The following is a 22,594-nucleotide window of genomic DNA, read 5'->3' as shown; positions in this document are numbered from 1 at the left end:
TGTAAGTATAACCCAACAGACAGTGCGTGGCCTTCTGGCATTGGTTCGCCTTGCTGGTTTTAACTGGGCTTTGGTGATGCTGCTCTTCGATGATGAAGTGCTTGAACTGGTTTGCCTTGCTTTCGTCGCTGATCTTTGCATGTTGTGACTTTATAGAGAGAAGAGAAGCAAAGAACTTCTGGTGGTGTCCAAGCGGCTTCTTGCCGTGTTGGTGGACTCGTGCCTATGAGCTGAGCCTTTCAGTTTCTTCTGGACTGAGTTGCTTCTGATGATTTGTGTTTGTTGTTTTGCTAGTGAACTGGACTGTAGACAACAAAGATTGGAATTGCTCCAAGGAACTACTTCTGAACAGGTCCAAGTCCCCTTTGTCCTATTAGCTATTTTCCTCCCATGCCTTTGGTTGGTGGGCTAAAAGGGAGGTTGAAGCATTTAAGAACCCTTATTAAAGTAGGTGTTTGGAAAGTATAATCCTACCATACTTAAAGTATAAGCCTGCTAGTTTTGCATGAGATGACAAACTACAAGATAATCAGATTGTAAAGAGGAAAGATTCACTGCCACAGGCTGCAGAGGTTCTTATTCCATATTCTTTGGCCCTGCTGCTTTAGAACTTATGAAATATAACATCTTAGAGATGAGCTATATCTCAATGGTACAGTACTAGCCTAGCATGTATAAGTGTTGGAGGTTGGTTCTAAAGCTTTCATTCAATCAGGAATCGGCATGTCTAGATGCTAAAGGTCCTTGTCCCCAGTTGGGTTTAGATATATCAATAAAGATGCCAATGGCCAATAGCTGATCATGGTGCAGGACACTGAGAGTTATACAGGTAGAACTCAGAGAGGAACAAGAGAAGGATGGGACACAGGGGTGACAGGTACAGTACTAGCCTAGCATGTATAAGTGTTGGAGGTTGGTTCTAAAGCTTTCATTCAATCAGGAATCGGCATGTCTAGATGCTAAAGGTCCTTGTCCCCAGTTGGGTTTAGATATATCAATAAAGATGCCAATGGCCAATAGCTGATCATGGTGCAGGACACTGAGAGTTATACAGGTAGAACTCAGAGAGGAACAAGAGAAGGATGGGACACAGGGGTGACAGGAAATAAAGCCAGCCAGCCATGTGAGACTACAAATAAGTGGCCACTGACCACTTCCGTGATTGGGACTGGGGTAGCAGGGGGAGGTTTTAGGGGTGCCCAGACTTTAAGGGAGCCAAAGCATTTTAAAATTAAAGTAGTGTGTGTGTGTGTGTGTGTGTGTGTGTGTGTGTGTGTGTGTGTGTTTCATCCAAGCATCCAAAGATGGCTCCTGGGTAGGTATGTGCGTGCGACTCACCAGGAGTCAAACCGGTGTAGCAAAAACTCACCTCAAGAGATGGTGCTTAACATGATAGGCCATGCACTATTAAAATAATTTAGAGAATCCTGAACGAAAGAGACAATACACATGAGATAAGTTTGGGGGGGGGGGATATGATTTCTCAGCTACCAACCTGAGTCATGTGGATCCTTTGCAAGCTTGGAAACTGGAATAAAGGAACACAGCTGATGGCAAGGATTTACCCCAGGGCTCTTGATGGGGGGGGGGGGGGAGAGTAAGAGGAAGGCAATAAAGCTTCCTGCCCTCAGCCACCAGGTAAACCAAGGATAGAGATTTATAAATCTCATTTAATTTTTTAAATGATAGAAGGGAATATACAGATTTTGCCCGAGCCACATGGTGATTTCTTTCCACGGATCGAAACTGATAGAAGGATCTTCCGATGAGAGGCAGAAGGCCAGGCGGTGGGTGCAGCAGGTGTTAAGCTCCACAGAAGGGAGAAGGCAGGGAAAGTGAAAGAACAAATGTGTTAAAGGAATTTAAAAGTCTTTCAAAGGCAAATTCTCAGGATCTATGAACATGGTCTACACAAGATTTCTGGGATTGTCAGTAGCCTGGTATAACAAAAATTAGGGCCTATAAATGGGCTTATATGGTAAGTAGAAGGGAAATTAATTAGAGTTAAATACAGAGATGTATAAAGATTGAGACATTTAATCTTATAAAAAAAAAGTTAGACTGAAAGCAGGGGGTAAGCAGCCTAACCTGTCTCAGACAGTAGAAGATTGGGCCTTGACAGTTAAATAAAGAGAAAGGAGCAACTACCATATGTACCCACAGAGATCATCTTCATAGTAGGGAAATTTAAGTATACATAATGCGTAAAATATTGAGGCTACTGATCTTAAATTGTAGGTCAAAAAGGAGGAGGTGGTGAAGAAACACTGTCTCAATGCTTAATATTTCTTTAGATTGCTCTAATTGCTTTGAATTGTTTTAATTAGCAAAATGCATGTGGTCAAGAGTTTGGTGGTCATATTAAAATTTTTCTAGGAGAGAGGTCAAGTTATACCTTTAATGATTTCTGGTTACTGGACCAAGACATCCTATTTTTGGAGAGAGCCTCTGTATTTGTGTGGAAAGGAAAGGAGAAAAAGGCTTGTCTGGAAGGTGTCAGAGTGATATGGATCAGATATGACACAGGAAGACCTCCTGAGGATTTTGAAAAATTCAAGAAAATCAAACAAGACAGGTAACCTGATCTGCTTATTTCTCAACATGGGAACAGCCCAGTAACTGGCTTAGATAAAAATGTCTCTAGCCGTAATTTCAGCTAAAATGAGACAATAAATCTTTTTTGGTTATGGAATCTTTAAGATTCTTCATGCCCTCCTTCATATGGCATGAATGAAGATTTATTACATTTGGTTATCGATAAAATTAAAAGACAAAAAGACAATTGCCTTTCACCTACTCAAACAAAGTGCAAAATTTCATTCTTAACTGATCTGTTCACCTTGCACAATCTATATGAATAACTTGCTGGTGCTAAAATTTTGGTTGTGAGATTCATACGTTGCAGAATGTACAGATTTGACAAGATTCATCCTCGGAGATGCTGAACTGACCTGCTGTTCCAGACTCACTTCCAGAACAGCTTCAGAAACAGTCATTGATTCCAGATGGTCTTGTCTCATCCAGACTTTCAGACGGATCCAATCAAAACTTCCATCAAACTCTGAACCATCTAAGCATACAGAGACTGGATAACAGATGCTAAAGCTAGCTTTCATATGTCTAAACCAAATTTCTAATTTTCTTAGCCTTCCCACCCATTTAAAGAATTTCTCGCCACCCCAGTTCAGCAGGAAGAAGCCATGGAGTGTCATCAGCCCGATTCCTTGTTTTGGGTGTCTGGTTACAGTTATTTTATAAATCACAGATAGGTTGTCATTTTAAGAGATAATTTGGGAATGGTCATAATTTTGAACAGGGGGAAATAGATGGGCTCCATTACTAAATGAATTCTTGAACGAAGTATTGTGTAGCCATTATCTTACATTGATAGAAATCTTTATAATTGGTATAAAAAATGTTATAGTTTCTTACATTGGTACAGAATTTGTATATTGATATAGAATTAAAGTTTTCATTGGTATAAATCTATATATATTTGTATATATAGATTTATACATATATAAATCTATATATACAAAATTTGAAATTAATATTGTTACTCTTAGATAGGCATTGTGCTATGTAACTCACTTAAGAACACAAGACTGAGCCGGGCGGTGGTGGCACACGCCTTTAATCCCAGCACTTGGGAGGCAGAGGCAGGCGGATTTCTGAGTTTGAGACCAGCCTGGTCTACAGAGTGAGTTCCAGAACAGCCAGGGCTACACAGAGAAACCTTGTCTCAAACAAACAAACAAAAACAAACAAACAAACAAACAAAAAAAGAACAGAAGACTTTGACCCAATCTCTTTATAACTGCTATCTCAAACTGTTTAGGATGATTAAGAAACTCAAGTTAAGGGCCAGATATTAAACTCATGGTTAGGTTAGATTCTAATTTAATTATGATAAAGTGCTTTCAATTTACTCAAATAGAAATGGCTAAGAGCAGCTAAGGTTTAACAGTTCACATATACTTTACATAGGTAGTCTTCAAAAGCTTCAGAAATCAACAGAATGCGACATTTAATGTTATTTCATTATTAAGGATCATTTGACAATGAGACATGTCTGCTCTGGACAGTTTCCACATTCTCCTTCAAAGAAGAATTGAGCCTCTTTACCTCCAGGTGAGGTTGCTTATCGTGACAAAGTTGTCACAGGGCAGAATTGACTATTTCATCTGCAGACAAAATACTGTCCAAAAAGGACAAACAGGTGGGGTAGTAGATTACTAATCTCTGCCAAGGCAGCGTAAGCTAGTCCTTCATATTTCTACTGCATTTCTGAGACTTCCAGATGGCTCTGGTCTGAAAGGCTGAAGACAGATGTTCCAATGTTATAAGAAATTAGGGGACTGTTCAGGTAGTCAGCTGTCTCTACAATTTGTGTTAAGTTTGAGAAGCTATGTTTAGTGCTTCCTATATACTCAGGTAATATTTAATTTGTTCTTGGATTTCTGATGGGGCTGAAGATTAATTATACTCCCATAAGCAAACTTAAGTTTTTTTAACATTAAAATATGTTAGAAAATTAAAAACATGGTTTTCAGATGGTGTTAGAGGCTGAAATAAAAACAATTCAGGTATAGAATTGTGAACTTTTACGTTAGGAATGATGGTAGAGCACCTTATCTTATAGCCAAATGTGGACTGGATATTAATCGAATACTCTGCAATTTACATAATTGTTATGGTTGTACTCAATTTATATCTGAGATAAGAGGTTTCTGTTTTTGTTTTCCAGAGAAGGTAAGGTGTTGGAAATTTCTTCTAACACTTTGATTCAACCAGAAATCTGTATGTCCAGACACTGAAGGTCCTGGTTCCCAATTGGTTTTTGATCTATCAATAAAGATGCCAATGGCCAATAGACAGGCATAGTGCAAGACACTGAGAGTTGCACAGGTAGGACAGAGAGGAACAAGAGAATCACCAAGACTTGGGGAGGAAGGATGGGACACAGGTGCGGCAGGAGACAAAGTCATCCAGTCATGTGAGACTTCAGATTAAGTGGCCACTGGCCACTTCCTCGATTGGGTCTGGGTGGCAGGGGAGGGTTTAGGGGTGCCCAGACTTTGAGGGAGCCAAGACATTTCAAAATTAAGGTAATGTGTGCATGTGTGTGTGTGTGTGTGTGTGTGTGTCATTCGTAGCTCCAAAAGTAGTTCCTGGGTGGGTGCATTTGTGAAACCTGTCAGGAGCCAAAACAGTGTAGCAAAAACTCACTGCAAAATAAAGTTATTGGTTTGCTTTCCAGCACCATAAAATTAAACACAATCAATACACAAATTGTCTTGACATTAGTGTTCGGGTGATTGACTTTTATCTTTTCTTCTATTTTACATTTTTTGTTTGCTTATTATTTAATAACTGTGTATGTACATTTATGCATGCCACATGCATGCAGGAACCCAGAGGGGCCAGAAGATGATATGAGGTGAGACACTGTCACAACGGAGTTACAGGCAGCTACGAAACACCATACAGGTGCTGGAAACTGAACTTATTCCTCTGAAAAACAACACACACTCTAGCTGCAGAATCATCTCAGCAACCTCATTTTCTCCCTTTCTTCTGTGAGCACTTAGTGTTATCTCCTGCTTAGTCAGTATTCTGGCTATAACACAATGGCTCTAACACGTTTTGTTTTTGTAATGATTGTCAGAGAATTTTTTTCAATTCCTATTGTTAATTCTTCTGTGATGTGTGGGTTTTCCTAAAAATTTAAATAAATTATATCCTGGAATTAGGTGCTTCTTGTTTTTTATTAATTTCATTTCTGTCAGAGAATGTACTCTGTCTCCTTATAATGTTTGAAAAATGCTTCAAGTTGTCCCATACAATCAGTTTTTGTCAATTTTCACAGTTGCTTAAGTCATAATGGCTACTTGCCACAGTGATAGCATGAAGGTAGAAGAGAACATGTGAAATATGTTACACATGCTGCTAAATATGACATATTGTTTGATTTGGAGAGTGCTTGTTTCATCAATCACCAAGAAGGCTATTGTAATCCCCACATAAAATTTAAAGTTGATAGGTCATTTTGATAAATTAAGCTAATCTTAACTATCACTTGTTCTTCATCTTAGCCTAAGATATCCTAAGATTTTAGATTATTTTTCAGTGTGTGTGTGTGTGTGTGTGTGTGTGTGTGGTGTGTGGTGTGTGTGTCTGTGTGTGGTGTGTGTGTGTGTGTGTGTGTAGGTGTATGTGAGTGCAGGTACCCTCCAGGTTAGATGCATCAGATCTCCCTGGAACTGGAGTTATAAGTGACTATGAGCCATCTGACTTGAGTTCTGAGGATTGAATTTGAGTCCTTTGGAATATGGAGAAGTGTTCTTAACTCCACAGCAATCTCTCTAGTCCTCCTAAAATCCACTTTCAATGATAAGACCTTGTGGCTAGGCACAGTGGCACACATCTATTTTCTCAAAACTTGGGAAGCAGAGGCAGGAGATGGTGCAGGAAATATAAAAAATGAACCAGCACTTCCCTGTGCTTGTGCTGGTGACTCTCTGGCCAGTGACATTGCCAGCCAAGCACTGGTCGGCAATGGCCAACCTGTTTTATCTCATGGAGACTCTAACTTAGAACTCCAAAATCTCTCCACCCAGCTTGCTAAGTTCCCACTGGCAAGTTGCTACCACGCCAGCCTTGTGCTTCAATCCTCCACGACCTCTGTGGTGGACATCTGGAAAACCACCACTTTGCTGTTGTACCTTTCTCTCTTGAACCCAGATGAGCCACCGTGTGAAGGTAAATGCAACGCAAACTTAGTTCAGAAGCAATGGTAACTCAGTCTCTGGGTGCAACAACTAAAATCCTAACTTGTAAGCCTTATTAAAATCTAAATCCTCTGGTGGCGAATCCTGACAGATCTGCCATTGAAACTGGGAGACACTTGTAATTACATCTTGTCCTCATGCTATCCCTGTCCAAAAGGACCTAACTCTCTCATGCTTCCTGTCTTCGCCTCTCTAACCCGGAAGTCCCGCCTACTCACCCAGTGATTGGCTCCTTTATTCACTAGGGGACTGTTCATAAGACTGTTCACCTGAGTATGACTCACTCCTTGTCCACAGCCTGTCCCAGGAAAGCAGAATTAACATCAACATACAAGGCCCATCTGCACCACAAGACTAGCCTCAGATACAAAGCAAGTTTGAGGCCAGCCTGGGTTACATGAAGCCCTGTCTAAAAAATGATCTAAAGATCTAAGTCATCTAATTAAAACATTTAAATTATTATGGAGAATATAAATGTTAACATAATTATCTTTAAATCAACTAAATATCATTTAATTTTATTTTTCATCCTGTATTGTTTGCTTTCTCTTCTTCTTTTTCTTTCCCTGTCCTCTCTAGGGAGTGAAGTCAAAGGCTTTGTATGTCCTATGCTATACTCCGGAACTGAACTTCATCCCCAGGTTCTGTCGTTTCTTGGCCATTTTTTCTTGTTTGTTTTGAGACAAAGTTCTTACTCTGTAGTTCAGGCAGACTGGCTAACTGTGTTACAGAGACCAAGCTGGCCTCAAACTTTTGACAGTCCTCCCCGCTCTGGTTCCTGAGTATTAGGATTATAGTTATGTGCCACCATGCCCAGCTCTTGTCTTGTCTTTGATTAATTTTTATTATTTTTAAACATCCTTATATGAATTTCTTGGTAATTTCCCCAAAGAACAAAGCTTTTTTAGACCAATCAAGCATTAGCATGAATGCGAAGATTTACTATTTCACGCAATAAAAGTTTGGGCACTTTACCTTCATTTGCCCCTTTACACATTAATGTATTAATTTTGACGCCAAATTTAATGCTCTATGTAAGCCCATAAGACACTCTCATCCTTTCAAACAATTATTTGATTTTATGTGTATTTGTTAAATTAATATTTTTATTTCGTATTTGATCGTTTCTTTCTGCTCGAAGAACACTTGTTAGTGTTTCCTTTAGTGAGTGTCTGCTGGTAACTAACATGGCCTGTTTGTGTGAAAAATGGTTTCACTCACCTTCCAGTTTGATATCTGTGCTTTACACTAAAATGTCTTGCTTACAGTTTTTTCCTTTGGCCATGTTGAAAATCGAATTCCTGTCAATATAGAAATCAGCTGGTAGCATCTCACATTTTTATATTCAGATGGCTTTAAAGAGTTTCTCATTGCATTTTGTACAAGTTTACAGTTGTTTAAGTGTAAATTTTGTTACGTGTGGTACTAATCATTTTTCCTAAATATCAAGTTGATTCTTCTATAAGTTTGGAATATTACAAGTGGAACACCTTTCTGTATTATTCTTACTCAATTTTATAAGTTCTAACACATCTAGTCATATCTTTCACTGTCTCTGTACTTTGTGTCTGTTCTTTCATAAAGGTTTTCTGTTTACCCTCATCTACCCTCACCTGCCTTCCGCTCTGTGCTGACCACTTTTGTTTTATTTTTCTTTGTCTCTGTGAGCCATTTTAAACTCTATTCATGGGGCACTTACACCAGCTAATTTGCTTTACTCTCCTATACCTTTAGTTGTCTGAAAGCATAATCTTGTCTTTAATCCCATGACTATGTGCATCTGATAGTTCCATAATTCAGATCTAGGAATATGAATGTGTCCCAAGTTCCATTGTCTGTTTCCATGCCAACTGTTCTTCCTCCTGTTGGGGAAACCATTTTCTTTGGTTATTTAGTGCATTTTTTAAAGATTTATTTTATTTATTGTATGTAACTACACTGTAGCTGTCTTCAGACACCCCAGAAGAGGGTGTCAGCTCTCATTATGGATGATTCTGAGTCACCTTGTGGTTACTGGGATTTGAACTCAGGACCTTCTGAAGAGCAGTCAGTGCTCTTAGCCACTAAGCCATCTCTCCAGCCCTCATGGTTATTTTTGATCCAGCACAAGACATAGCATGTGAAAAACTCAAACATATCCAAACTACTCTTTGCTTCTCACAGAGCCAGCAAGAGCTCTCTCCTCCAGGCTTTCAAAGCAGAAGTCCTTACTGTTCTACCTTAAAACACTTTGAGCCAGGTGGTGGTGGCGCACGCCTGCAATCCCAGCACTCTGGGAGGCAGAGGCAGGAGATTTCTGAGTTCGAGGCCAGCCTGGTCTACAGAGTGAGTTCCAGGTCAGCCAGGGCTATACAGAGAAACCCTGTCTTGAAAAAACCAAATCCAAACAACAACAACAACAACAACAAAACATTTAATTAAATGTTAAATGTTTAATTAAATATTAAAGAGCAATATTAAAATGTGCCATATCTATTAATATTTAAAGATTAGAAAGTAAAGATGCTTTAATTACTAATTCATGAAAAATGTCTTTCCATGTTCACATGCTTAGCAAATTTCTATGAATAATTATTTCATTTGCAAAAATGGTTTTATCACTTTAATTATGATTGTGTTTGTCTATATAGGTATGTGCATGTGAATGTGGGTACTTGTGGAGGACAGGGGTGTGGGATCTCTTGGGTCTGGAGTTACAGGCAGTTGTTAGAAGGCCAGTGTGGGTGCTGGCTCTTTTTCCTAGAGTGGTAGTGTCTTAACCGCTGAGCCACCTCTCCAGCCTCAGAACCAACATTTTAGTAAAAAGGGTGACACTGCCTCTTCTTCCTTCTCCCCCTGGCTTCTCCCAGTCCTTGGGATTGAACTCAAGATTTCACACATGCTAGGAAATACTTTGTCACTGAGTCCCTTTAATGCCTGGCTTAATTACAGACAGAGTCTCATATCTGCCTCTCTATTTAAACTACTACAATATGGTATTCTGGTTGAATATATAGCTAAAATATTCTTACAATATTAGCCAGCAAAGAAGTACTTGAAGCCTTTCTTGAGCACTTTGTATCAATAATTCAGTGATTTCATATTATTAGGCATTCTTTGGTAGTAAAGTAAAACCCAGCAAATTGTTTCCTATAGATTAGTTGATATCCATAATCTAAAATAATATCAATAAACTTTTAGTACTTCGTTATATTAAAGTTCATTGATCTATGGTTTGAATGTTTCTTTTACTTATATGTACTTTCATATCATACTTTAATTACTATAAAATACTAGGACATATACAAAAACTATGCATATCTTGAAAAGATACCACATCAAAATCATACTTATAGCAAGGTATCATAGTACATACTTGCAATTTCAGCACTTGAGAGGCAGAGGCAAGCGGTCATCAAAAATCTGAAGCCAGCCTGTTCTGTGTTTCATGTTCTAGATCAGCCAGGGCTGGACAGCAAGACTATGTCTCAACAATCAAACAAATAAACAGAATTACTGGCTAATAATGATATTAGGATGGGATGATAATGATATTGGCTAATATCATTATCTTCTATCCTAAGAGTCTTTGGTTATTGAGAACTGGCCACTTCATAATGATGAGCAAAGGTCTCCAAAATCCTATTGTTTGCCTGAAAGACTGAATTTTGTCTTTGGAATAAGTCCTACAAGTTTTTACTTTTCGTGAAGCAACAGGCTCATTTTGTTCATGTTCAAATGTCTGCTTGCCTAGATGGATAACCACAGTCTGTCAGACATTCTTTCAAGTACAAAGTGAGCGTTCCAGGAGAAAAGAAGTTTGTTCATTCAACTGAGGGCTACACAGTGCTTTCTTTTTTTTTAATATTTTTATTTTCTATATTCTTTGTTTACATTACAAATGATTTCCCCTCCCCGGATCCCCCCTCCCCATATGTCCCATAAACCTTCTTCTCTCCATCCCTTCTCCAATCACCTCCCTCCTTTTTCTCTGTCCTTATATTCCCTTCCCATGCTAGATCAATCCTTTCCAGGATCAGAACCCTCTCCATACTTCTTCATGGGAGTCATTTGTTATGCTATTTGTGCGTTGGGTATTCAGAGCTTCTGGGCTAATTAATATCCACTTATCAGAGATTGCATTCCATGTGTATTCTTTTGTGATTGGGTTACCTCACTCAGGATGATATTTTCCAGATCAAACCATTTGCCTAAAAATTTTGTGAACTCATTGTTTCTAATTGCTGAGTAGTATTCCATACACAGTGCTTTCTTGTTTCAAACCAATAGAATTTATTTGGAGGCAGCAGAATTACTTTCTATGTGCTACCCACTCGGCCATTTTGAACAGTAAAATAGTTATTCAATGGTGGAAAATGTAATAATAATCTACTGATTGTTGAATGACATTATAAATTTAAGCTGCTGATTGGTTTTCTCATAAATGATAGATGGTAAGGGATAACATATGTTTTAGTTTAAGTTGGTTGCTACTGTCTTGATTAACACCAAGGGCTGAGCAACTTTACCTACTTTCTCTTTTGCAAAATATGAATATATGTATTCATGCAAAAAACACAAATATTGAGTTAGTAGGGCTAGAGAATGACTCAGTGGTTAAGAGTGCTTGGACTCCAAGGGAGGATGATTGAATCTTTCTCAGAAGAGGAAACAAAATAGGTTTTGGAGGTCAATGGAAAGAGGAAATCGAGTGGGAGAGGAGATGGGGAGAGGAGTGGGCTAAGGAGGGGAGGGAGATGCAGGGAGTGCAGAGAGAGAGAGAGAGAGAGAAGTGAAATCAGTGAGGGGGCAATGGATAGGACATGCCAGAGCCCTGGGATTGGGGGAGTTCCCAGGGCCTCCATGGCAGAGACTCTAGCTGACACTCCTAGTAGTAGGGGATATGGATCCAAAAGTGGCCACTTCCTGTAGCCAGGGACTCCCAGTGGAGGCATAAGGATAGCAACCCACCCACGAATCCTTCAACCTAAAATGTATCCTGTCTACGAGATGTTCAGGGTCGTAGATAGAGCAGAGGCAGAGGGAATGACCAGCCAATGACTGATCTTTGACCAAATTGAAACCCATCCTATGGGTAAGAACCAATCCATGACACTATTAATGATACTCTGTTATGTCTGCAGACAGAAATCTAGTATAACTGTCTTCTGAGAGGCTCCACCCAGCAGCCAATGGAAAGAGATAAGGATACCCACAGCCAAACATTAGATGAAGCCCAGAGAGTTTTTGTAAGAGTTGAGGGGAAGGACTGAGGGACCCAAAGAGGACAGGGACCCCACAGGCAGACCAACAGATTTAACTAACTTGGACCCTTAGGAGCTACCAGAGACTGAATCATCAACCAAAGAGAGAGCATGGGCTGGACCTAGACCCCCGTGCACATGAGTAGCAGATGGACAGCTTGGACTCCAACAACTGGAGCAGGTGCTGTCCCTGAATCTGTTGCCTACCTGCCTGTGGATCCTGTTCCCATAAATGGACTGCTTTTTCTGGCCACAGTGGGAGAGGATGTGCCCATTCCTACAACAATCTGATGTACTCAGGAGGTGGGGATAGTGTGTGGGGGGTGATAGCTGGGGGCGGGGGTCTCCCTTCTCAAAGGAGAAAGGAAGAGAGGAATGGAGAGAGGTTCTGTATGAGGGTGTACTAAAAGAAAAGGAGGGGCTGATATTGGGATGCAAAGTGGAAAAAAAGATTAAAAAAAGTATTTGGACTCTTCCTACTAAGACTCATGTTTCTCACACACACATGGTGCTCACAAGAATCTATAACTTCAGCTTCAGAGAATCTAATGTACTCTATTGGCCTCTGCATGTACCAGATATGTATGTGGTACACAGACATATACACAAGTAAAACACTCATGCATGCATATATATGTACATAGACAGTGTAAAACCCTTGGAAGTTCTCTAGGTATCTCCAAAGATCAGGAAGTTTCAGTTTGATAACAGATTTTCTTCAAGTTATAGATTGAAATTATTTAAGTCTTCATGTTATTTTGTGCAAGAAAACTGCTGTCTCCTTTTTCTAGGTCTGAAAATTTTTTATTTTGATATTTTAAAAACCTGTTAATTTCAATTAAGTTCTTTGAGTTAAAAAATGAACCAGGAATTCCAATGACAGTGCATTTTACTGAGTATAGGACATCATGGAGGATTTTGAGTTTTATTCTAAAATATTTTAAAGATTTATTTCTTATGTATTAGTATTAGTGCATGTGTGTGTGTGTGTGTGTGTGTGTGTTTGTGTGTGTCTATTCTCAATTTCAGTGACCCCTCCCCTTCTTCCTAAACCAACATAAGTGTTTCTTCCCTGCCAGAGAGTCACACAGATGCAAGAGGCAAGCCAGTTTTTCAGTTGCATCTGATTTAAGGGGCAGCAGAGCCGCCTAGACCTGACCGGATCTCTGCATCTTTCACAGTTAAACAGGCCGATGCCTGTGGGTCGCACAGTGAGGACCAGTGGCACGGGCTTCTGTACGATTTACCTGCCTATTGCTCCTGTACGTTTCACTTCCGGCGAGGACGCGGTTTGGGGAGACAGTCTACGGACCTGAGATTTGATCCCCAATGCCCACGTAAAGTTAGATGTAGTAGCCGAATCTGTAATTCCAAAACTTCTATATGGAGACGGGTGACAAAGACAAAGATGGGAGATATTCTTTGTCCTCCATGTGGATGCACGCCACAGCACATATTCAAACATGACACGCGCACGTTTCCCCCCACCCCCACGCAGGCATGCACGAACGCTCACGTGCACGCATAGGTCATGCATGTTTACATGCACCAACCTAAGGTTTTTTTTTTGTTTTTTGTTTTTTTTTTTTAAGACCAGACATGTTTGTAGAGGGCACGTGAGAGGACAGTCCCTGTGGCACGGAAGACACAGAAGAGAAGCATGTTGGTTGTGCTCATCATCTACGCCATAGCTTTTGGGACGCCACCAATGTCTAAATGTGTACCATAAGATTGGGACAGGCGTTGGGCTTCTATTTTGTCTATCAAGGTCTACTTTGGTTTCTTAACTATGCTATGAGAGCAGGCAAATACTTCAAGAGTAAAGGCCGAGGCTATTCTTCTGTGTTTATCAGAATCATGGCTCCGCAGATCTCCATTCTTTGTTACCTCTTTAGAGAGAACACAGACCTTCTTTAAGGATTTATTTTAGTTTAAGTTATGAATATTCATATGGGTATGTGTATGTGTGTATAGGTGCCCATGGAGGATGGAGGTATCAGGTGCTCTGGAACTGTAGCTACATGGGTCTACTTGGGTTTTATGCAGGCATCCTTAACCACTGAGCCATTTTGCCAGCCAACGTATAGGTTTTAAAAGTATTTTGTTCGTATTTTAAATGGTTCTTAATAGAGTTAGCCCTAGTCTTCAAGACTGATGTCAGAAACCTCTAGGAATTAAATTGTTACTTTTTCTAAGTGTAAGCTAAGCTATGTTCAACAAAATTTTAATAGCACACAGGCACACACACAGGCACACACATACACACACACACACAGACACACACACAGAGAAGGGGATGGAGAGGGAGAGGAAGAGGGAGACAGATTAAAATGGCAATTTCTCCCTCATATACCTTTCTAATCTCTAGCCTGCAGCCACAGCTGTGTTTGTTAAGTTGACACATGGCCTTTCACTCCTTTCTCTATACAGTTCCAAACGTGTATTTGCCCAAATATGGGTCTTTGAAGTTTTCTGACTTTTTGATGGAGGATCACATGAGGCTCAGCTTCCGTGAACCCCTTTGTAGATCATCTTGAACTTCTGATCTCCTTGCCCCCAGCTCCCACCTGCCGTCATGCCTGCTTAAACATACAGTGTAAAAGGTAGACATGGATTAAACATACAGTGTAAAAGGTAGACATGGATTAAACATACAGTGTAAAAGGTAGACACTGATTAAACATACAGTGTAAAAGGTAGACACGGATTAAACAAACAGTGTAAAGAGGTAGACACGGGTTAAACATACAGTGTAAAGAGGTAGACACGGATTAAACATACAGTGTAAAAGGTAGACATGGATTAAACATACAGTGTAAAAGGTAGACACTGATTAAACATACTGTGTAAAGCAGTAGACACGGATTAAACATACAGTGTAAAGAGGTAGACACGGATTAAACATACAGTGTAAAAGGTAGACACAGATTAAACACACAGTGTAAAGAGGTAGACACGGATTAAACATACAGTGTAAAAGGTAGACATTGTTCCTGCTGTAGCTGTGCTCTTTCTGATTTCCCTCTTAAGAACTTATTGTCTTTTCTCAACTCAATAATAAATAATAATAGTTAATATTTTAAAGAGCTTCCTCTGTAACAGATAGTTATGGGAGACTAATTCACTGATTAATTTTTTTTCATTGCAACAACCTTGTGAACTAGGTATTATACTGATTTAATAAGTAGGAAAATTATGTGTTAATGAATATATACATATACATATGAACATACCTATAGAAAGATACCACTCTTAAGATGGGATTTGTGACACACTTGGATGTATTCATTTTGTTTTGAAGCAAGGTGTTTCTGTGTAGCTGTTCACTATCCTGGAACTTACTATGTAGACCAGGCTGTCCTAGAACTCACAAAGACCCACCTGCCTCTGACTCTTTAATGCCGGGATTAAAGGTATACTCCACTATTGCTGGCCAATCATCCCTAATATTTCTGAATATGTTTGCTCTTTACAAAATGCTTTTAAGTCAAAACTAGAGATAGGACTCAAGAGATAGCTCAGTGTTTAAAGCACTTATTGCCCTTATAGAGAGAAGACTTGAATTTGGTTCCCAGAATTCATACTAGGCGACTCCCACTGCCTTGTTAGCCCCATACCCAGTGGCCCGACACCCTAGTCTTGCTATTAGAAGTCTGTGCTCATGTATATACACACATCCTCACTCCGGGCTCACGGTGCACATAATAAAAAATAATTTTTTCTTTAAATGGTATAGATATTCCCTATACTAATGGTAACTGCTGGCTTTTCTTTTGTTCTGTGATTTTAAAGGTTATACCTGACCATATAAGGGAGCACTCTATCATTCTCTAACTTCCTGTGAATCTATATCTATTTTTTAAAATAAAAAGTCATTAAACATGTACATCCTATATATAAACTTTTTGTAGAGAAGTTTAAGAGATGGAGAATGGATTAGTGTTTGTCAAAATGACTGAAGCGGGAATAGTTAGGTGTGTTTTGGAAGTGGACAGACAGCTCAAGGGACCTTGATTGACTATGGCGGTGGCTGTGGTGGCAACCTACACCTGATAGATTACACAGAAACACATATGACTTGTTGAAATCTAGACAAGCTCTATGAGGTGCTCTATAGTGTCAGTTTCCTGGTGTCAATAGTGTACTTCCTGAGGGTCGGAAACCATTGCCTTCGGACTAAACTGGTAAAAGAGGCCCCTCCTCCCTCTGATTTTGAGACTTCCTGTGAATCTATAACAAGTTTTTAGGAAAAAGAAAAGTGAATATGTAACAAGAATAATCAAACACTTCTCAAAAAAATCTTTTGGCAAATGGTTTGTCCTGATAGTATAAAATAACTGCATAGAAAAAAATGATTTTAGTCAAGAATGCCTTTCCAGTAGATCAAACTTTTTTAAGAGTGGCTATTATGAATGAAAAGTGTTGAAGTGGTCAGGGAGGGATGAATACAACTAATTTTCAGAAATCAACTAAAATCTAGGATTTTGAATAGAAAAAAATGAGTTTCTTTGTGTTCTCTCTCTCTCTCTCCCTCTCTCCCTCTCTCTCTCTCTCTCTCTCTCTCTCTCTCTCTCTCTCTCTCACACACACACACACACACACACACAGTTAAGGTTGATTTCACCAACTTTAAGATCTTTCCCAATGGAAAATGGTATCTAATAAAAAATACATGGCAAGTAATAATAGCTAAATGTACCCGTCTGTTAGTACCCATCTGGAACCATTTTAAGTTATGACACCTATAAACACATCTTAACCTCAGAACACATTGCTGCAGATTTTTAAATATTCCCGTTTTACTGATGAGGACAAAGACTTGTTTCATAGGCAGTAATGTTGCACGGGGTTATATACAACTCTTGCTACAGCTCAACTTCAGACATACTTAAATCTTGTCTTTGGACTCCTATTTCTTTCTTTAATTAAAACAGTATTATATTAATTTTTGCTATCCGTATTAATCTGATGGAATATGTTCTTGAGTTAATGTCTTATTTGTCCATAAGCTCTGTTTTGTTTACAAAGCTGGGGGGTGGGGAAACTAGAAGAAACTATAACATTGGAGAAATTGTAACTTCTTTGCAAACCTTGGCATCTTAGCAAGACTGTTTCAAATTTTAAAGACAGAGCTAGGGATGGATGTGTCTCAGGGATGTGATGTACAAGATGGTAGATTCAAAGTCTGCTATCAAGAAACAAATTCATGGGGCTGGAGAGATGGCTCAGTGGCTAAGAGCACTGACTGCTCTTCCAAAGATCATGTGTTCAAATCCCAGCAACCTCAAGGTGGCTCACAACCATCTGTAGTGAGATCTTGACTCCCTCTTCTGGAGTGTCTGAGCTACAGTATACTTACATATAATAAGTAAATAAAGCTTTTAAAAAAAAAGAAATTCACTTTTTTTTCTTGTTTTGTTTTGTTTTTTTTACAAGATAGGGCTTCTCTGTATAGCCGTGGCTGTCTTGAAATTCATTCTGTAGATAGACTAGCCTCAACTCAGAGATCCATAGAAGAGCATATATATAAGTAATCTTTCCTATTCTTCAGGCTACACAAGCAGGACTTTTTTGGTTGGTTGGTTTTGTTTTGTTTTCGAGACAGGGTTTCTCTGTGTAGCCCTGGCTGTCCTGGAACTCACTCTGTAGACCAGGCTGGCCTGGAGCTCAGAAATCCGCCTGCCTCTGCCTCCCAAGTGCTGGGATTAAAGGCGTGCGCCACCACCACTTCCCAACAAGCAGGACTTCTTGGAGACAGCCAAAGGCGCTTAGATTTGGGGGGATGGGAGGACCAAAGTCTCCCCATCCTGGAACTCCAGGACTTCCGGAGGCAGTTGGGAGCTCACGGGAGTTTAGGAGTAACCACTTCCGGGCGTTAGCACGTGGGGGCCGGTCGACTCCTGTCCTAGGCAGCTTCTGAGGCCTGGTAGAATCCTCGAAGGCTTGCGAGATGGCTTCTCGGTATGACAGGGCAATCACGGTCTTCTCCCCGGACGGACACCTTTTCCAAGTGGAGTATGCGCAGGAGGCAGTGAAGAAGGGCTCCACCGCGGTAAGCTGCTCCCCAGGCAGGCGGCGCTGCCCCGCCCTGGCTCCAGGGCCCTGGTATGAGCACGGTCTCCTTACTAGGGTCGCATCCTCTGGTTGGCAGTTTCAGCCTTTTCTCTTCCTGCAACTGCCTTTGTTTACCCTCAGTGACAGACTCTGTGACAGTATGGCGTGTGTTTGTAGTAACTGACAAAACACCTAGAACATTCTCCTTCAGTGCTTCGGCCCACTCCCTTGGGAGTCCACTGACCCAAGGTAGTTGATAGTTCTTTAATAATACAAACCTTTGTTTAATATTGATACAAATTAAAACCTTCCAGCGCACCCCACCACGTCTGCAATCCCAGAACAAATCAAATACTAACTTCCTGCTGGTGAGAGGAACAGCTAGAAATGCTAATCCAAATGGCTTCAATAAAAGTAATTGTCTCAAATTTTAACCTCGGTATTTAGCTGTGTTTCAAAGGCCCCCCTGCACCCCAATCCTCACTTTTGCACTGTTCTGTGCAAAAGTGCCCGCATGTGTGGGTGTTCAAGTAATACTGGAAATTTCATGAGATTCTACCCTGTTTTAGACTTATGAATCCACATTACCTAAAAGCCTTTAAATACTCAGGAGAGCTGTTATATATACTGCTGCCAAATTTTAACTGCGTTCAATAATCATCGAAATTTATGAAAAATTTAAAGGACAAAAGTGCCCCAGTGAAGGATCTAGCACCCCCAGGCTTCTGAGCCCTAGTCTATGAATACAGGATATGATTTTTTTAAAAAAATCTCTCAAATTTCATGAGTATGTTTGTGTGTGTTTTGGAAATTGAGACAGTAGCTACGAGAATACACAGAATATCTCTCAGTCTACAAGTATCTACTTCCACTAATGTATCAACTTGATAATAGAAAGAAGTTAATTCACTTTTATTATAAACCTTATAAATCTATCAAGTGTAAAATGGTAAAAATAATTTTAAAAAAGATCATTTTAGAAGTTTAATTGGGCCCACTAGTTAAGCTTTGTTAGAATTGGAAGTTTCAGGAAAGCCTGGTGTTGTTTAAACCAAAAGGGTACCATTTTGATAAAAACAAAAAGTTATATAGTCCCCAGCATGGTGTGTAGCATATGGTTTGGAAATAATGCCCAAGTTTTAGAGCCTAAAATAAAGGGAGTAATGGGAGAAGATGGGGGTGTAATAAGAAACCACGTCGGCTCATTTAAAGTGTTTTAAGAATGTTATAGAGCTGATTGATAGTTGCTTTTAATGAGCTGTAAAAGGGTAAGGATATAAAAATACCTGTAGTGGGCACTTTTAAGGATACACAGGAAGGATGAGACTCACCTCAGGATTCTAAAATTAAAATTTGCATCTTTTTATGGAGTTATTCACTGTGTTTCCTTGAGGGTACTATGACCTTTTGCATAGAATAAAGTTACACTGCTAAATATTGTGTCTATAAACAGTAGACATGATGGATTACAAGTAAGCCTGCCTGATCAGTTTTGACCACTATGTAGACATGACATTACTTGGTAATATAATATAAAAATTATATGGGCCATAATTAGAGAGCCCGGGACCTGCTTCCTGCTTGATGATTAGCTGACGGCACAAACGGGAGCCGGAGGACTCTTATCTTTTTGGTTCAGTTTCTTTTTCTATGAAGACGAAATATGTTTGAATGACATATTGGAAAAGTACCGCAATCTTAGGAGAGCATGTGAGTCACGGCATTATCATAAAAAGTTAAAATTTATTCTCATTCCTCGACTTACCCTTTCCCTGACCCCAGAGTTTTACAGGGCTATATTTTAACTTGTTGAATCTCAGCTCTGCAGTCTAGCTTTTAGAGTGTTCCTTAGTTACCATCCACATCTTTAATTAAGAGGTGGATTCTTGATTTCACTAATGTTTCTGTCAAAGTACAGAGAAGAAGGGAAAACATCTGCTTTTCTTGTTTTTTCTTTTTCAAGACCAGGTTTCTCCATGTAACTGAGGCTGTCCTGGAAGTCAATCTGTAGACCAGGCTGGCCCCTGCCTCTGGAGCGCTGGGGACTAAAGGTGTATGCTACCACCCATATCTTATATTTCTTTGATATTGATTTGTGTCTTTTATTTCTGGGTGCTGGATCTCAGGCCCAGGGCAGTGCACACGATACGTATGTGCTCCGCTGGTGAGTGACCCTCCAGCCCTTACTTGTCCTGTGAGCATCTCCACTCCTAGGCTGAGAAATAGCTCAGTGAGTAAAACGTTTGCTGTGCAAGCATGAGACCTGGAGTTCAGTCTCCAGAACCTGTGTTTAGATGACACACAGAATGGTGGTACATGTTTGTAATCAAAGTGGAAACAGAAGGGTTTCTGAGGCTCACTGACTAGCCAGCCTAGTCTAATGGAAGAGGTTATGGATATTTGTAAGCTACCCTGTGAGCGCTGAGAACCTATGCAACTGTCCTCTACAAGAGCAACTGTGTTTTTAACTAGTGAGCCACCTCTTCATCCTACAGTTTGTTTGTTCCTTGTATTTATTTGAAAGATCTGTTTGTATTATTTCTGTGTACGATTATGTGCACCTTCAAAAGTTCATGTGCACTGTGTGTGTTAATACCCTCAGAGGCCAGAAGAGGGTGTAAGATCCTCTAGAACTGGAATTGCAGCAGTTGTGAGCTATCAGATGTGGGTGCTGGGAACCAAACCTGAGTCCTTGCCCACCAGTGGTGGTGCACACCTTTAACCCCAGCACTTGGGAGGCAGAGGCAGGCATATTTCTGAGTTTGGGGCCAGCCTGGTCTACAGAGTGAGTTCCAGGACAGCCAGGGCTACACGGAGAAACCCTGTTTTGGGGAAAAGAAAAAGTCCAAACCTGAGTCCTTTATGACAGAAATAATGGCTCTTGACTGTTTACCTATAGTATTAGTATTCTTTTAAATAGTAAAATAAGTATTAAAATAGCCCCTGATTCTTAAGATATGTGTTTAAAGAAGTGATACAAGATGTAATTCACATAAACTAATTATTAATTCTGAGTGTTAATATTTATGATCCCTCTCTTTTTTTAATTCAGTTTGTCTCTGTTCCTTCCAGCATGTCAATTTTTTTAAGTCCCTTCAAAAACACTTACATATGCTAACCTGGACTGTAGGATTTCACTATGAAAGTGGTAGATGATATCCTAGTTTTTAAAGAACTGTCTAGAAAGAAATTTAGAGAAATAAGGGAAAAGTCCGATATAGAAATGGTGATACATGAATGCTCAGGAAGACTGTGAGTTCCAGGCCAGCATGGCCTACATACAGAGTCACTGTATTACAGAATAAAACGTCCGCACATGGCCTGAACAAGTACAATACAAGAGGTGGTGTGGGGCGCTACAGAAACTGCAGTTACAAGTGAAACCCTCCTTAGAAAGCATGTTTAAGGAACCATTGGAAAGATGGTTGAGCCAGGAGAGGAGGCAGAAAGCAGAGGAGGAAGAGTATTTTAAACAAAGAGACTATCATATGGGAAGACAAGACAGCTACATTGTAGAGTGGAAAGACATTCAGAATGGCCGAGAAAACAATTGGAAGGGTTGAAGCTAGAAATCTAAAGGATCCTGAAAGGATTTTTGTATGACTATTACCCCCTTTTAGGTTCTGGACATTTTCTTCTCAAAACAGACTATATGTATCTACTCCACTGTTGGTCATGGACTCAGTCCTGCAGGTCCATCACTAGAGATATTGGTAACTTTTCTTCTCTGGAGGAGCCGATGAGATGTGAGTCCAGAGATGGTGGTAAGGGTTTGTTTCCTTCAAGATGATACCTGTCTGCTTCAGAACAAAGGACAGATATTATGCACAGGGCAAATGTTTATGGATCCTTTTGTCCTGAGCCTTGCTGCTTAGTGAGAAACTGCTCTACATATTCAAAGTAAGAAGCAAAGAATGGTGACTGAGATACACCCCTCCCTCCATTTCTTCCTTTCTTCCTCCCTCTTTTTCTTCTTCCTGTCCCCTCTCCTTCCTGCATCCTTTCCAAGATTTCTCCAACTATACCGTGAACACTGGATTGGATGAGTTCCTAACTAGAATTGAAGAGACACTCCTCCCCACCCCAGGCTCCATGGTAATAGTATAGATAAAAGCTGTTGCTAGGGTTGGAACAAACATAGTAATAAAGCGGATTCCAGAGAAACATTGTCATGATTATCTCTTGAGTGTTGGCCAGGAAGGAATAAGAATCTAAGATGGTGCCTCAGTCTCTGAGTTCAGCTGCAGTTTTATTTGTGAATGTGAGACGTGAGACTGTAACTGACTTGGTGAGGTTGAGGTGTTCTTGAAGTTACCTCTGCTCCTCACCTAGAGTGCTCATGCTGTGTCATGGCCCCTCAGATGAGTGCTGCTGACGGTTTACGTCTAAGGAATGAGACAGAAGTGATGGAGTGCCGCTGTGGAGACGGAGGAGCAGTGACATGGCTCCTTTCTCTCATCTGTGTTGGCTTGCGCTTGCTTCCGGTTGTTCACTCTAGTGGAGCCA

At 40.1% G+C, this 22,594-nt stretch overlaps 2 protein-coding genes across 4 annotated transcripts in view; one reads left to right on the top strand and one right to left on the bottom strand.

The window, feature by feature from the left end:
• The window catches only part of Ss18 (SS18 subunit of BAF chromatin remodeling complex), a 250,263-nt gene that overhangs the window by 68,805 nt on the left and 158,864 nt on the right, over positions 1–22,594 (bottom strand). The gene's annotated exons all lie outside the window — the stretch shown is intronic.
• Positions 17,985–22,594, top strand: part of Psma8 (proteasome 20S subunit alpha 8) — a 51,082-nt gene continuing 46,472 nt past the window's right edge. For all 3 annotated transcript variants that reach the window (XM_052156050.1, XM_052156049.1, XM_052156048.1), the window contains exon 1: positions 17,985–18,086. In XM_052156050.1, coding sequence (XP_052012010.1) covers positions 17,985–18,086 — 102 coding nt within the window. The remainder of the gene's footprint in view (positions 18,087–22,594) is intronic.

This window comes from Apodemus sylvaticus, chromosome 13 (assembly GCF_947179515.1).
Source record: "Apodemus sylvaticus chromosome 13, mApoSyl1.1, whole genome shotgun sequence".
NCBI lineage: Eukaryota > Metazoa > Chordata > Mammalia > Rodentia > Muridae > Apodemus > Apodemus sylvaticus.
Note: the sequence above shows the minus strand (reverse complement) of the source record. Positions and strands in the feature narration are given on the sequence as shown.